The 13378-nt window shown below is 47.6% G+C and overlaps 1 protein-coding gene across 1 annotated transcript; it reads right to left on the reverse strand.

Moving 5' to 3' along the window:
* Positions 1–418: 418 nt before the first annotated feature.
* On the reverse strand, positions 419–11173 carry LOC122165133 (cytochrome P450 3A9-like). The gene is given in 14 exon segments (XM_042827854.1): positions 419–685; positions 2817–2979; positions 4377–4605; positions 4718–4876; positions 5821–5908; positions 6228–6355; positions 6798–6824; positions 6827–6939; positions 7344–7432; positions 7616–7729; positions 8178–8277; positions 9527–9579; positions 10452–10545; positions 11092–11173. Coding segments are annotated over 14 exon segments (1524 nt in total). The 5' UTR covers positions 11163–11173; the 3' UTR covers positions 419–589.
* Positions 11174–13378: the final 2205 nt, after the last annotated feature.

Genomic DNA, 13378 nt, shown 5'->3' on the forward strand with positions numbered 1-13378 from the left:
TCTGAATCACGCATGAAATCCTAAGAAAATCTAAATAAATCAGTATCAGAAAATTTACGACATTCATCCCTGCGAGGACATGACCACTTTAACACTTGTCAGGGTCAGAGCACATAGCTGAGGAAATAGCCCTGGACAAATCTACATCCCCAGGAGAATAAAACCAGAAGACACACAGAGCTGCCCAGCAGGCAGTAGAAGCAGGAGCAATGGTAGCATTACTTAACTATGTGCTATTCGCTCTCGCTATCTTGATTTAAATTACACTGCCAGAAGAGACTGACAGTGTCTGGAATCAAATTGCTGAGCAAAGTGCCTCTTCAGAGGGAGAGGAAAAAAACACCCAAATAACCTGAGCGCAAATGGTCTTGCAAAATGCCTATTATGATCTGGGACAGCAGGATCTGAGGCCAAGGAATTTTCATTAGGATAACGCTCTTTTAATTATGCCAGGCCAAACCCCTAATGCCCCATGTCAAAATGGGGATTTGCATCACTGACATTTCAAGAGTGCACACGTCAATCTGCATCTCTTTTCCAGAGTTGGGCAGGGAAAGCACCATTGATTGAAAGTCTCTGAACAGCTCCTTCAGTTCTGCAGATCGCCATGGGCTCTGGGGACCATCTTCAAGACAATGGGCTTCTTTGGCTGCATGAAACCTTTTGTGTCCAGAACCAGGGGGATCTGGAGGAAAAAAGAAACAAACAAACAAACAGCACACAGAAGTGCCATTCAAGATGAGCAAAAGGACTTTGATGTCATAGAAAACACCCCTCCAGCCCACACGCATCTCAGCCACCCCTTGTCTGCAGTGCACCGCCTGGCTTTGCAGCTGTGTTTATTGCAGAGCTATGACTGCTGTGCACATAAAACAGCTGTGAGCTGGGGGATAGCAGCCCTCAGCTCTTGAACCAAGTGGTTAGTGAATGCCAGCATCTACCTGGGGCTGTAAGAGGAGCTCAGCACACTACTGAAATGAGGCAAAAGCAGCCAGAATCCATCCAGGGAGCAGAAGCCAAAGAGGGGCACTGGTGCCATTTTGTTTAATGCCAAAACGTGTCACCACGAAGGGCAGCGAGGCTGTAATGGGAGCAGGAGGAGCAATAAGCTCTCTGGGAAGGAAGAAATGAAGAGAGATATTTGGGATCAGTTTGAAGGAACAAGTGTTACACAGAAAAGTGCTGAGCTCTGCTGGGGTGGAAATCTCACTATAACACTCTGGAAACTGGTGATGGAGAGAGGCAACTTGTAGGACATGCTGCTCATGCTCCAGCTGTTCTTCTCCCCATCAGGACAAAGACAGTGCTCCCCTAGCCCTACATGCTGCCCTAAAAGCCCCACATCCCAGTGAGCCTCAGGAAATCTCAGCAACATGGCTCTGAGCCCAATGTACCATCAGTGGGGGTGTGAGGAGGCAGAGACATCCATACATATATTCCAAAAGGATGTTCTCAGGTGAATCTTTTCCTCCCCCTCTGATCCAACATACATGACACTTTCTGAAGATGAGCCTGAAAGAGCCCCATAAACCTATGGCCACCAATAATACAATACATATTTAACTTGCCTCCCTTTAATTAAAGGCAGTTATAAAAATAATCAATTTTATGGATTGCAGAGGACTAGAAAAATGTCATTAGACTTGGGGGAGGGTGGATAGGTCACTGCATTGTTAATGGACTATTACAGTCTTTCACCTCCAGGTTAGCAGTTGAGTAGCAATCTGAACCTGCAGAGATTCCAGCCGAGCACTTGTGCCAAGTAATAATTCTATGAGTATTTTTGTTTCATACAGCAAACGTCCTTTGAATACACTTGTGCCCTCTCTGTTTCAATCTCCAAGCTCACCTAGTGAGCAAAACACATTAATGGCATGACCTTTGGTGGCAGGTGGTGCAGCAAAGCAGGTCAGGGCTGGGCACCCTGTGCTCACAGCTAGGAGCAGCAGTAGAAGACTGTGAGCTGTCTGCATCACAGGGAGGTGCCATGTGTTCAGGACTTGCTGATGGGTAATTCCTAGCAGTCATCGCATTGCTTCAGCATTGAGCAGCTCTGTTCTGCACAGCTGTTCCCACCAGCACAGTGTGGGAGCCCACGCAAACCCAAAAATGGGTGGGAAGAAGGGAACCTGCTCCTGCTTCACCTCTGCGTCCTTCAGCCTGCATAGCCTGAAAGCAGGAGAGGGCCACCACTTCAAATTTAGCTCAGATCATGTATGCTCAAAAACTGTTCCGCTTTGGAGTCTGCCTGGTGGCCCATAAGAGATGTGTTCTGCTGTCTCAGGGCCTCACTGCTGCTGGCCATGTTTATGTTGCAAAACACAGCCCTGGAGCGGGCTGGGGAGGAGATCTGCTGTGCCTAAGCTGGGTCAGGACAGACCAGCAGGGCACAGCAGGCAGAAAGCACCCCAGTGCTTAATTGCACCCAAAGCAAAGCAGAACACTTCAGGGATTTGAGCCTGATGCATCCCACCAACATTTAATCTGCCTCTCTAGAGGCTGGAAAAAAAAAAAGTATCAGTAAGTTGTGCTGAAGCATTTAAAACAACTGAGAGCATTTAAATGCAGGTATTCCCACACGCCTCTCTAATCCTCAGTGAAATCTTCCTCCCTGGTCTCTGCGTGAAACAGCAAAACCCAAACCCACAGACAAGCTTCAGTGGTCCTGAAGTTATAGGTATCTTGGGGATGAGAGGGATTTAATGTGTAAGTGAGTCAGATCCCTACTTGTCCTGAGACGCAGACAAAAGAGAGCATGGAGGATCATCCCAGTGGGAACAGAGCACAGATAATGACACATCATCCCGTATTCTCACCGGAGTGTCTTTGCAGGGTCTGAAAGAGAAGTTCTGCAGAAGGGCAACCACAGCCACTTTAACGACGAGGAGAGCAAATCTCATTCCGATGCAGTTTCTGGGGCTGGCCCCAAATGGCAGGTAGGTGTAGGGGTCAATGTTCTCTCTGTTTTCTTTACTAAACCTGATTACAGAAAACATAAATGAATAAGATTGGAGAGAACTGTCGTTCCGGGATAGGTCAGCTTTCAGATTTGAAGCAATGAGAGGTCTGGGAAGGCAAAAGCCTTTTGCGATTCCATGCATATGAAAAGAATGCAGCCAAGACCCTTTTTCCTGTCCCAGCAGATACCTTACTCCTCTGTTTTTATCCAGCTGTTTGGAGGTGGCCGTGAATCTCCAGGTGCATCAGGTGAAGACCAGAAATATGCTAACGATTTCATAACTATTCTTTTCTCAGAGCTCTCTCTAAGCTGAGCCCAAATTTCAAACCCTGAAACGCACAGGTCTACAGCTTCACGTCTTCCTTTTAGATCAAAGGATGGAGAGAACACAAAGACATCCCCCCCCGCGCGACTAAAGGGAGGGTTGCTTTTGAGACACGTTAGCCATTCCTCTCCTCATCATGAAAAACAGGGAAGAACAATCAGCTTCACAGAGGAATTCGCCACTGAGCATTTTAGTAATACTTCTTAGTGATCAGTTGGTTTTCATGTCAGAAAGCCTTTCGCTCCCAGTGCTTGAGGTCTGGCCACGTTAAGTCAGCAGTGAAGTACCTCACTACTGAGACACCAACACAACCCTCTGATGAACTCCCAGTGAGGTAAGCCATTCCTGAAGAGTCCGTGCCCATCTGCCCTTTCCATTTGTCACCTGGTGTAAAGATTAAACTGCTGGAATAACTGAGGTGCAACATGCCCATTCCCAGAGTTCTCCCATTGGAGTGGCTCCTCCTGCAGCCAAGGCAGTGTTCCTGGGTCCTGGTGGTTTGTGGTGATCCCAGCAGGACCCATCTCCACCCCTAACCTTTTCATGATGCCTCTGCCATGCTATGTCTCAAAAGCAAACAAATCTGCATACTGGAGTTAGCATCAAGGGCACTGACTTCTGGGCCAGCCCTCAATGTCTTCTTGGCCAGCTAAAGATGTCCCACGTCTGCCTTGGGCCGTTGCCTCATTTTTCAGGGGCTAACAGAGCCTCCTATACAGAAATTATTTCATAACTGGAGTTGAAAAATTAGGTTTTATCTCCTACCCATCTTTGCCCTTCCATCGCTGATTTGCATGGCGTTGTGCCAGTCACCCAATGGCTCTCGTTTTAATATCTCACCATAAACCCCTCAACAGTTACAGCTGCTGGGAGCTGCTCTCACTGTCGCTTCCTTCAATGCAGTTAATTAAATTCCATGCACAGTTTATGGATGTAGATCATAAAACTCCCCTTGCAGTAATGCAGGGACTAGATGTCAGACATTGATAAATGCCTAATTTAATGTTATAATCACGCATTCCCCGCTTTCTCTGCCATGTCCCCTGCCAGGAATCACGTTAAACGTGCAGCTGTCCCCCACCTGGTCCTCACCTCTCAGGCCTGAATTCCTCTGGCTTGGGCCAGTATGCCGGGTCATGGTGAAGCACATAGATTGGGATCATGACCACCATGCCCTTTGGGATGGTAACCCCATTGAACTCCACTGTCTTCTTGCAGATCCGATCAATCCGCCCCAAAGCAGGGTACAGCTACAGGGATTCATTCACCACCATGTCCAGGTAGTCCATCTGCATAACTGCATCGTATGTAGGAGCAGCCTGGGGATGTGGGGGGAGAGGAAGGCTTGCAAAATGGCTGCAAACATGGGGCTTCAGCCCTGCAGGGTTTCCAAGGTGCAGGTGGGAATGACCCCAGCATCTCGCCACTCAGCTTGTTGGGCAAGTTTGCATCGATCTCATCCTGGAGTCGCTTCTGCACATCAGGGTGCACGGCCAGGTGATAGGAGATGTAGCTGAGGGTGGAGCTGGTGGTTTCATAACCAGCAAAGACAAAGATAAGAGCCTGAGCCAGAATCTCCTCATCACTTAATGCTGAGAAGAGGCACAAAGACATGTAAGAAGCTGAAATGTACAGCACAAAAGCGATTAACCTTCAGGAATCCAAGATCCTACTTGTCATCCAGGTAATGCTATTGATAACTACTTAATACCTGATAGAGGACCTGTCCAGCTGACATGGACTGGCAGCCTCTGGCAACACAGTCAGCAGCCTGGCACTGGTGTGAAGCCAGAGAACCACTGTCAAGTTTGGCAGTCTTAGTTCGCTGTCTTTGAAAGCAGAATTAAACTGGTGAAGCTCAGCATAGCCTGATCCTCATCTAGAATATCTGTTATCTCCTTGAAGCATGCTTCCTGGGCAAAAAACAAAATATGGGCATGTGCTGGGGAAAATTAGAGGTGAGGAGATGCCAAGCAGCTCCTCTGGGCTCTGAGTTCAGCCAGATAGTGCTGAGGGATCAGTAGCCCTGTGGCAGCAGTAATAGAGATGGTACAGAATTCCACACTGATACTGCAGCCAGGATGCAGGCTGCAGCATGGGGCAACATCCAAATATCCTGTCCTCGCAGATCACAAGTTAACAAGCTTCCTGCCTAGATAGATGTTGATGAACTGGGCTTTGCCTTGGCTGATCCATTATTTTTCGAATCCAACAGTTTACCTAGGATGAGCAACAGAGGTGAGCTTGTAGATGAGGAAGGTGCATGCAACATATGGGCTTTGTGTGCTTTACAAAGCACAGCCAACATCACTGGCCTTCAGAGAGGACTTTGCTCTTTGTTGGATAAACAGCCCTTGGGATTTATCCTGGGAAATGAGATATAATAAAATACAGCTCACATGCAATAAGCGTTATTATGGCCCTGCTATTGCAACCTTGAGACCCCCACAGAATAAAAGACTACAGTCTTCTCCCACATCCTCTCTTTAACTAGAACCACCTGCTCTCTGCTGGGAGGACAGATCTCAAGACATACATTTGTATGAGTCCTTCTCCCCAGCAGACTTGGAGCCATCCTGTGAGCTCTGTGAGTCAATCATCAGCTGCAGGAAGTCCACTCGGTCCTGGGGAGGAACAGAGGCAGTCAGAGAAGATAGGGGAGGGAGGAACCAAATCTTGTCCAGTGCAAGCTCTATGCTGAGGGGCCTGCTGCACCCAGCCCCACAACTTCAGAGCACTTGGAGATTCAGACCAGATGACTGCATTGACTTTCCCCATGTGGAAGCCCAGGTAGAGCATGCTTCTGGCCCTCCCCACATTTAATGAGCTGCGAGCTATTACAGAGAGAAGAAAATAAATCCACCATAGCTTCTAAAGACATGACCAGGTTCCACCTCTGCTCAGAACAGCACAGTGAAGAGAAAAGGCCACCTGGGTACTCACCATGTGGTACCCTTTTTCCCATTCCTTCTTCATTTTCATGAAGAAGACATCAAAGAAGTCCATGACTTCATTAGATAACAGCGTCACATTCATCTTCTCCAGCACTGGGATCATGAAGGGGAACAACACTAGAAGGTGAGAAAAGAACAACATGCATAGATTTAGAGCAAGGCCCCCCAAACTAACAGAAAGAAGTGGGACAAATCTACACCTATACCCAACAAATTGCTTTTCCCTGCCTTCAGCTCTTTCAGTCTCCTGATCTCATATCACGATATGCCTTCAGTTCTGCACTGAGTGCAGCTCTCTGTGGTATGAAGCACAAGTTCTTCATGGCAAACAGGATCTCTGCATGTATGAGGCTGCAGCAAAGACCCACAAGAGCTGCACAAAACTTGACTGTGATTTCCCTGGGGAAATATTTCTACAGACCTGCGGGGGTGAATTGGATTCTGCAAAGTGCTCCCCCCAAATAGCAAAGTGGACTCTGAGATAAGGGAGCTAAAAGGAAATGCAGGTGGTCACCATGTGTGACCAATTCACGGCTTTATAAGATGAGGAGTGTCATACCTATGAACATCAATAATGGGCTTTTTATTTGAGAACTTTCCTAATGTTGGTGACAAAGGGGTCATTGGGTTTGCTCATGGAGTCAACATCCACGCTGAAAGAAGTGCTGGCCACCACATCCATGCTGTAGGCTCCAAAAATGCTGTGTAGAGAAGAAAAGAGAGTGAATAGGACAAGCCCAGAGTAGTGAATAACAGCCTGTCTAGGAGAAATCCCTGAGAGGGAAACTTTTAACCAAGGACTCAGTGCAGACTCCCAACACAGCAGCTCCAATTTGACTGTAGCCAGCACTGTATTTTCCCAAAGTTCCCCCATTTGCATTCATCCCCCTGATCTTTCTCAGTGTAAAAAATCCAGGCTATCGTTGGAAAGCACTGGACTGTGGTACAGGTTAACCAAGATAGCATCCTGATTCTCATCGGTAAAAAGAGATTGTGAAAATGACAACAAAATCCACATCTATGACTTTCCAAAATGGCTTTCCAAATGGCTCCATGGCCACATTGAGTACAGACATGTTTGTGTCCGCTCCACATGGTTACTTACTTCTTCATGTCCAAGAGCTCTTCATTAGCCACTTTCTTCTCAGTGTTTTTCACTAATTTTTCACCATAGCTCTCAATGATAGGGAACATCTGAAACGCAAAACAAAGCAGGAGTAATTGACTCCTTCATACCCTGTAAGCAAGGCTGGTCAACTCTTCATGGCCACCTGCAACTTGCCAAGCCACAGTGATCAAGTCTACAGCTTCTGGAAGAGAAAGGAGGAGGGCATGAGGAAGGTATTACTTCCAACCTCAGTCAGTGCTTTTCTTTACCTCTTTCAGCTTCCCACTGGTGAATGTTGGGGACAACACAGTGCGAATCCTTTTCCACTGGTCATCCGCAGCCATGCTAACAGCTGACTCCAGTCTCCCACTCAGACCAAAGACCTGTAAAGGCAAAATTTTACAGCAAAAGGGACATGGTTATGCAGGGCAACAGGCGAAGGTTCCCAGATCCCTTTAACAATATAGCAGTGGAAAAAAACAACAACAGCAACAACAAAAGCAAAAAGCCCACCACAACTAACAACAATAATGGAGTGTTGACTTGGCCCCTGAATTCATAGCAGCTCTACCTCTACCAGCAAACAGAAATGGAAACGAAAGCGTAAGATGTGGACAGGACATCAATTCCACTGCAAACTTAGGCTGATGTCCCAGCCAGACTGGCCTCCCCACTGCTCCAGCAGAGTTTCATTGGCAATACTGTCAATAAATCAGGGCATGACAGAGAGCAGCTGCTTGCTGAAGGGCCAAGAGAGACTTGGAAGCAGAAGAAACTTTTCATTCCTTGGTGCATGCTCTCTGCACCCAAGAGGGAGGCACGGATACCCACCCTGCGATTGGTAAAAGTGCTATAGCACTCCTTCACCGAGATGGTTTTGATGAGCGTGGGGTCCAGAATAGCCATTATGGGCTGCCTGCCATCAAAAATCCTAAGCCAAGAGAAAGTCATGGTCAGTGCATTGCTCACGGTCACGCAGAGCAGAAGCAGTCTGCTGCTCTGTGCATGAACCACTGCAGCCCGCAGGGTCCACGCAGCTGCGTCCCCTCTGACAAAGCAGCCAAGGGGATGAGAAACAGTTTTATTATGCAGTAAAAGAGGAGACGAGGGAAAAAAGGACAGGGCCAAACACAGACAGCATGAGCATTTCTAACCATCGACTGTGCTGTTGCAGAAGGATTTTCATAGCAGTGTGCGTTCAGATAAAAGGCAGCTTTAGCAACTGGTGGCTGGACTCAATAAATCCCCCCGAACAGCCTACCTGTGGGGGAAAGAGATCTCCCTGCGTGGCCTATGAGGCAATGAGAGGGGGAAAAACTCATCTGTTTTTTCTATTTTCCAATCAAAAAACTTGAAAGCTGAATGGCAGGAGCCTCGAGCCACGGCCAAGGAAAGCTGCAATCTTCAAGAGGCTTGAGAACATTTCATCTTCCCAAAAATTGTGCTAAGTTTTCATAAAGCTCCTATGGATTTTGTGCGATGCTTTGGCTTGGGTTTAAGAGGTTCCCAAGAGAAGCATGCTGAGAGCTCTGTGCCTGCCTGCGTAGAACCAGGGCAGAGCAGGGAGAGAAGGCTGAAAGGGAGCTCATGCCCTGGTGCTGGGGGAAGAGGGAGCAGGATGAAACGCACTGCAGCAGCCTGCAGCTCGCTTTCTGCTCCAGGCAGACAGAAAAGTGGCTACAAAGGCTCGAAGCTCAGTTTGACACCAGCAGCAGAGTTTTCTGGGCAGGCTGCGTGGTTGGGAAGTGATTGGTGCCTTCTTACACTAACGCATCTGGAGCTGAGAGATAAAGGCACGGCTGCGTTGATGTGCTGGGTGTTGGAGGATGGGGAGATCCTGGCCCTGAGGTCACTAACTCCACTATAGTGAGTTCTGAATGATCCCAAAGTAGGAAGAAAAAAAAAAAAAAAGATTATTCTCAAAGCTTATACAAGTGTAAGTCTCCAGAACTGGCTGCAGTCATTCCAGCCCTGCACTGTACTAAAATTCCAGCAGGAGAGAATCCTGCAAAGATGGATTTAGACATTTCCAGGAGTGATCCTGGATGTTCCCCATGCCCCAGCTTGTCATTGCTGGCATTAAAGCACTGGGGACACAATGGCAATGTTCTATTTTGGGACAGAGAAGCACCCCAAACAGAAGATTTGCAGGGAATTTTGCTCTGCAAATGGTAACTCACCCCCAGATTTTACCATATTTTTCAAAGCACATCTGATCAAAATTCAGGAGCCCCTGCAAAAGAAGAAACAAGAAACAAACAGTTTGAGAGAGAAAGTGCAATCAAAGCTGCTGGCAGAGACCGGGGAGACACACAGACACTGAGGGACATTGGCACTGAAGGGAATAAAGAGCAGAGAAAGTGAACTGCCCTTCCAACTTCCACCAGCCAACCAGAGCTGAAAATGTAATGTAGAGATGGGAGGATGAAACTTATGGAACACACAGTGCCATGCATCACCTAAGGCAGTTAGTACATGCCATGCTGTAAGCCCAGCAAACAAAAGGTAAAATGCCTCTTTCATAGAAGCTGAAGCTAATACATTTCGTCCTGCATTTGCAGGCAGTTACCTGGAGCTGGCTAACACCTTGTTATTTGGAAAGGTTTGCTAACTGGGAAATGTTACAGAGTTGTACAGAAATCTGTTCAATGGAGTTTTGAGATTGTGGAACAGAGGGCAACTGGGCAGGGATTGCTGAGCACTGACAAAGCACAAAGATGCTTAGCACACAATGCTCTGGAAGCAGCAGCCTGGAGGACACTTACTTCCTTTGTTTCCAAAAGCTTTTCAGCTGCTGGATTGTGGCTAGAAATCTAGGAGGAAGCTGATAGCTTAAACTGCAAAGTGAGAGAAAGACAGAACATACCTCATTCAGATCAGCCAGAGCCTAAAGGTGTTTTTCATTTCTCTGTACACTCTTGTAGAGCTTCCTATCTGAAAGCATTGGACTGGATGACCTCAGTAGTCTTTTCTAGCTTTAATGATGGTACCATTGCAAGAATCAAGGAAGCAAGGACAGAGAAAATAGATGTCTTAAGTACAGGAAAAGCAGTACCAGCAGTGAGAACCTAAAGCAGACCTGGAGCAGCAGCTGCCCTTACTCACCTGTCGGTATGCCAGGAATGTTCCCAAAAATGGCACAGGCCGTGGGCCAGGAATGCCCAGCTTCTTGAAGGTCTGGTAGGGCCATATCCCATAGCTGCAGAACAAAGCCAGGGTGTGAGATGCATTTATGCAATGAAAAGAGAAGGCTCTTCACCCTGACTGTAGGTTAGATAGCTGCTTCCTGCCACACAGGAAAGGCTGCAGTGTTGGTCTGCTTCATGCAGCAGCAGACCTGCTGAGGGTGCTCTCCTTCTGCAAGGGCCCCAGGACCACCTTGGGGTGCACCTGAGTAGTTTACTACAGCTCCTGTGACTGACATAAGCAACCAGGCAGTTTGCTGCAGCAAAAGCAAAGCTGCTCCTGCTTCTGGATCTCTGCAGCAAAGCAAACAAAACACTCCAAACCAGAAATTTCTTTACACCTTCCCCAAGCCCCATCCCTTCTCACTAACACGAAGACAGTGCAAGGTCTCTGCAGGCAGCCAATGCTCTCAGCTGGCTGCCCTGGGCCATGAATCCCTTCTCTCTCCCCCCATCCCTGCTTATCAGCCTTGCAAACAAAATGGGAACACCCCAAAATGGTTCTTAGCATTTGTGAATGCACTTTGTACCAGGGTGCTTGTCCACCAGCCACTACTTACAGCACCAGGAGGCTCAGGAAAGCAATGAGGAGCAACCAAGTGATGGGGGAAAGGTCTGGAAGGAACCCCATCAAACTCACAGCCTAACAGCACTCCTCCCACACAGCTTGGGCTTCACTATATGAGCTTTTTATCTTGCAGCTGTGACTGTACTCATGTGATGCAGAAGGAGGAGTCCTGTTTACTCCCTGGCTCAAACTTTTAACCTTGGGCAGGGTTTCTCCTTTCACTGAAGGGTCAATACTGTGCCAAGCCCTGTGGTTTTTATGCTTAAAACTGCTGAAGGTGCTGTTTCCTGCAGGAGAAAAGGTAGTGAAAGGGGAAATGTCCTAAGAGCACCTTCCTCCTGGCCTGGGAGCAGCAAGGCTCCTGCGGGTGGCTCAGCCCAGGTGTGCTTGTGCTGTGTTAATTGCTCTTAAGGAGGTGGGGAATGGGGACAGCCATGAAGTGCTGCTGCTCATGGGTGGCTTTTCCTGCAGCACATGTGCACAGGCACCAAGTGTGCTGGAGCTGCTTGCCTCATGGTTCATTCACTGTCACTGGCTCCTTATCAGTGAGAGCTGGATGTGAGCCACTGGAAACATGTTTGGGCAGGATCCCTACCAAGAAACCCAGCAGGAAGGGCTGGAGCAGCCTGGCTAGCTGGGTTAACCCTTACCTGCTCTATGCAATTTAGGCATCTCCTCCCTTCATCCCTTGCTCCTGTAGTGCGGATCAATGGCAGCACCTTCACCTGTCTGCCTGGGAGGGTTTTCTGGGATGGAGGATTGAAATGCTGAATCCTTTCTTTCCTTGTCCCCTCTGTTGTCGGTGATAAAATATTTCCTAATTTCCGTCAGGTTACACAAGGTTTTGTCCCAGAGGAGAAGGTCTCCTGCATGATTCAGTTACTGTCCCACAAATTAATCTGAAAATTTGCCCTGTTTCCACAGTTTCCATAGTTCATTTTCCCTGGTGACTCTAATTACCCTGCTCCTCCCAGCCCCCACCTCCATGCTGTTCATCCCAAGCAGATCAGCTTGTACGTACACAAAAAGAACCCAAGATTTTTTTTTTGTTTAAAGTTTGTATTTAACAGTTGACTCTTGTTCTGTTGGAATGAGACTTTAATTAGGTCAGTTGTGTTCCCCTGGTATGGTATGAGCAATAGCACTGGAGAACAGAGACAATTTATAGAGACCCAAAAATAACCTGTCCTGCTGCTTTGCAAGAAAGATGTGTTTTCTTTGCCCTGCACTGAGGACGTCTGCAAGTGAGGCCACTTGGGCACACAGACTATGCATGGTCCCATAGGCAGAGCTCATCTGGGCCTCAAATTTCTCCTGCTAAAAAGAAAGGAATATTTATCTTTCCAGCCTGACTGGGCTGCGGTGAGGTTACCCATGTTTGTATGGTGCTTTATGGCTCCTGGCACGAGGCCCCGGGCTGCACTACACAGCCCTTTTCCAGGACTGCCCTTCAGCCTTATGCATGCGTTCTGGTCAGTGCACAAAGTGAGCGTTGGCACAGTCCCGTGTTATCAAGGAGTGAGAAGGAGCAGCAGGGTCATTGATTCAGTCACTGCAAGGCTGCTTTCCTCAAAAACAGGCTGTGCTGCGCCTGCTGACCTCAGCCTCTGAGAGTTGCACAACGCAGAGCCATGCCTATCAGTGACTCCATGGGCGTGGGTTGCTTCCTCTTCCACCACGTGCTGGTAACTGTAGGGTTTTTTCCATATATAGGGAAATACTCTCTGAATTTGCAGATGACTTCATCAGCCCTGTTGGCAGCTGAGATGCTTGTCTGTGAAAGTGCTGCAGAATGACTTCATATCATCAGTCTCATGACTTAATCTTACCCTAGCTAGAAAACGAATAGTGGTAAACGTACCAGTTGCCTACCTAACAAAGGTCTCTACCTAACGAGGGTCTCTACCTAATGAGGGTCTCTACCTAACAAAGGTCTCCATGGGCCTGGGAGCTCAGTCCAAAGCTTCAGTGATCATACTGCTTGGGCTCAGAGAGGGATACATCCTGCATTTCCAAAGAAACAATACAGCAAAGCAGGACTCCCGTTCTTAGGGCATGGCGGATGTGCACAAATAATGAAGAAAAATGTGTTCAGATAAAGTTCCTTTTGATTTTGTGGGAAAAGCAGGCTCAGAATGAAAATGATTGTCAAAGCAAGAGGAGGAGGAAAAAAAATAATATATATATATATATAAAACTGAGAGGCAGACTTAAATAATGAAAACAAAAGGAGCAAGGAGAAGAATAAATAACCCTAGAGCAAAAACACAGGAGGAAGA

This window comes from Centrocercus urophasianus, unplaced genomic scaffold, assembly GCF_019232065.1.
Source record: "Centrocercus urophasianus isolate 14NV4802_14NV808 unplaced genomic scaffold, USGS_Curo_1.0 seq_29, whole genome shotgun sequence".
NCBI lineage: Eukaryota > Metazoa > Chordata > Aves > Galliformes > Phasianidae > Centrocercus > Centrocercus urophasianus.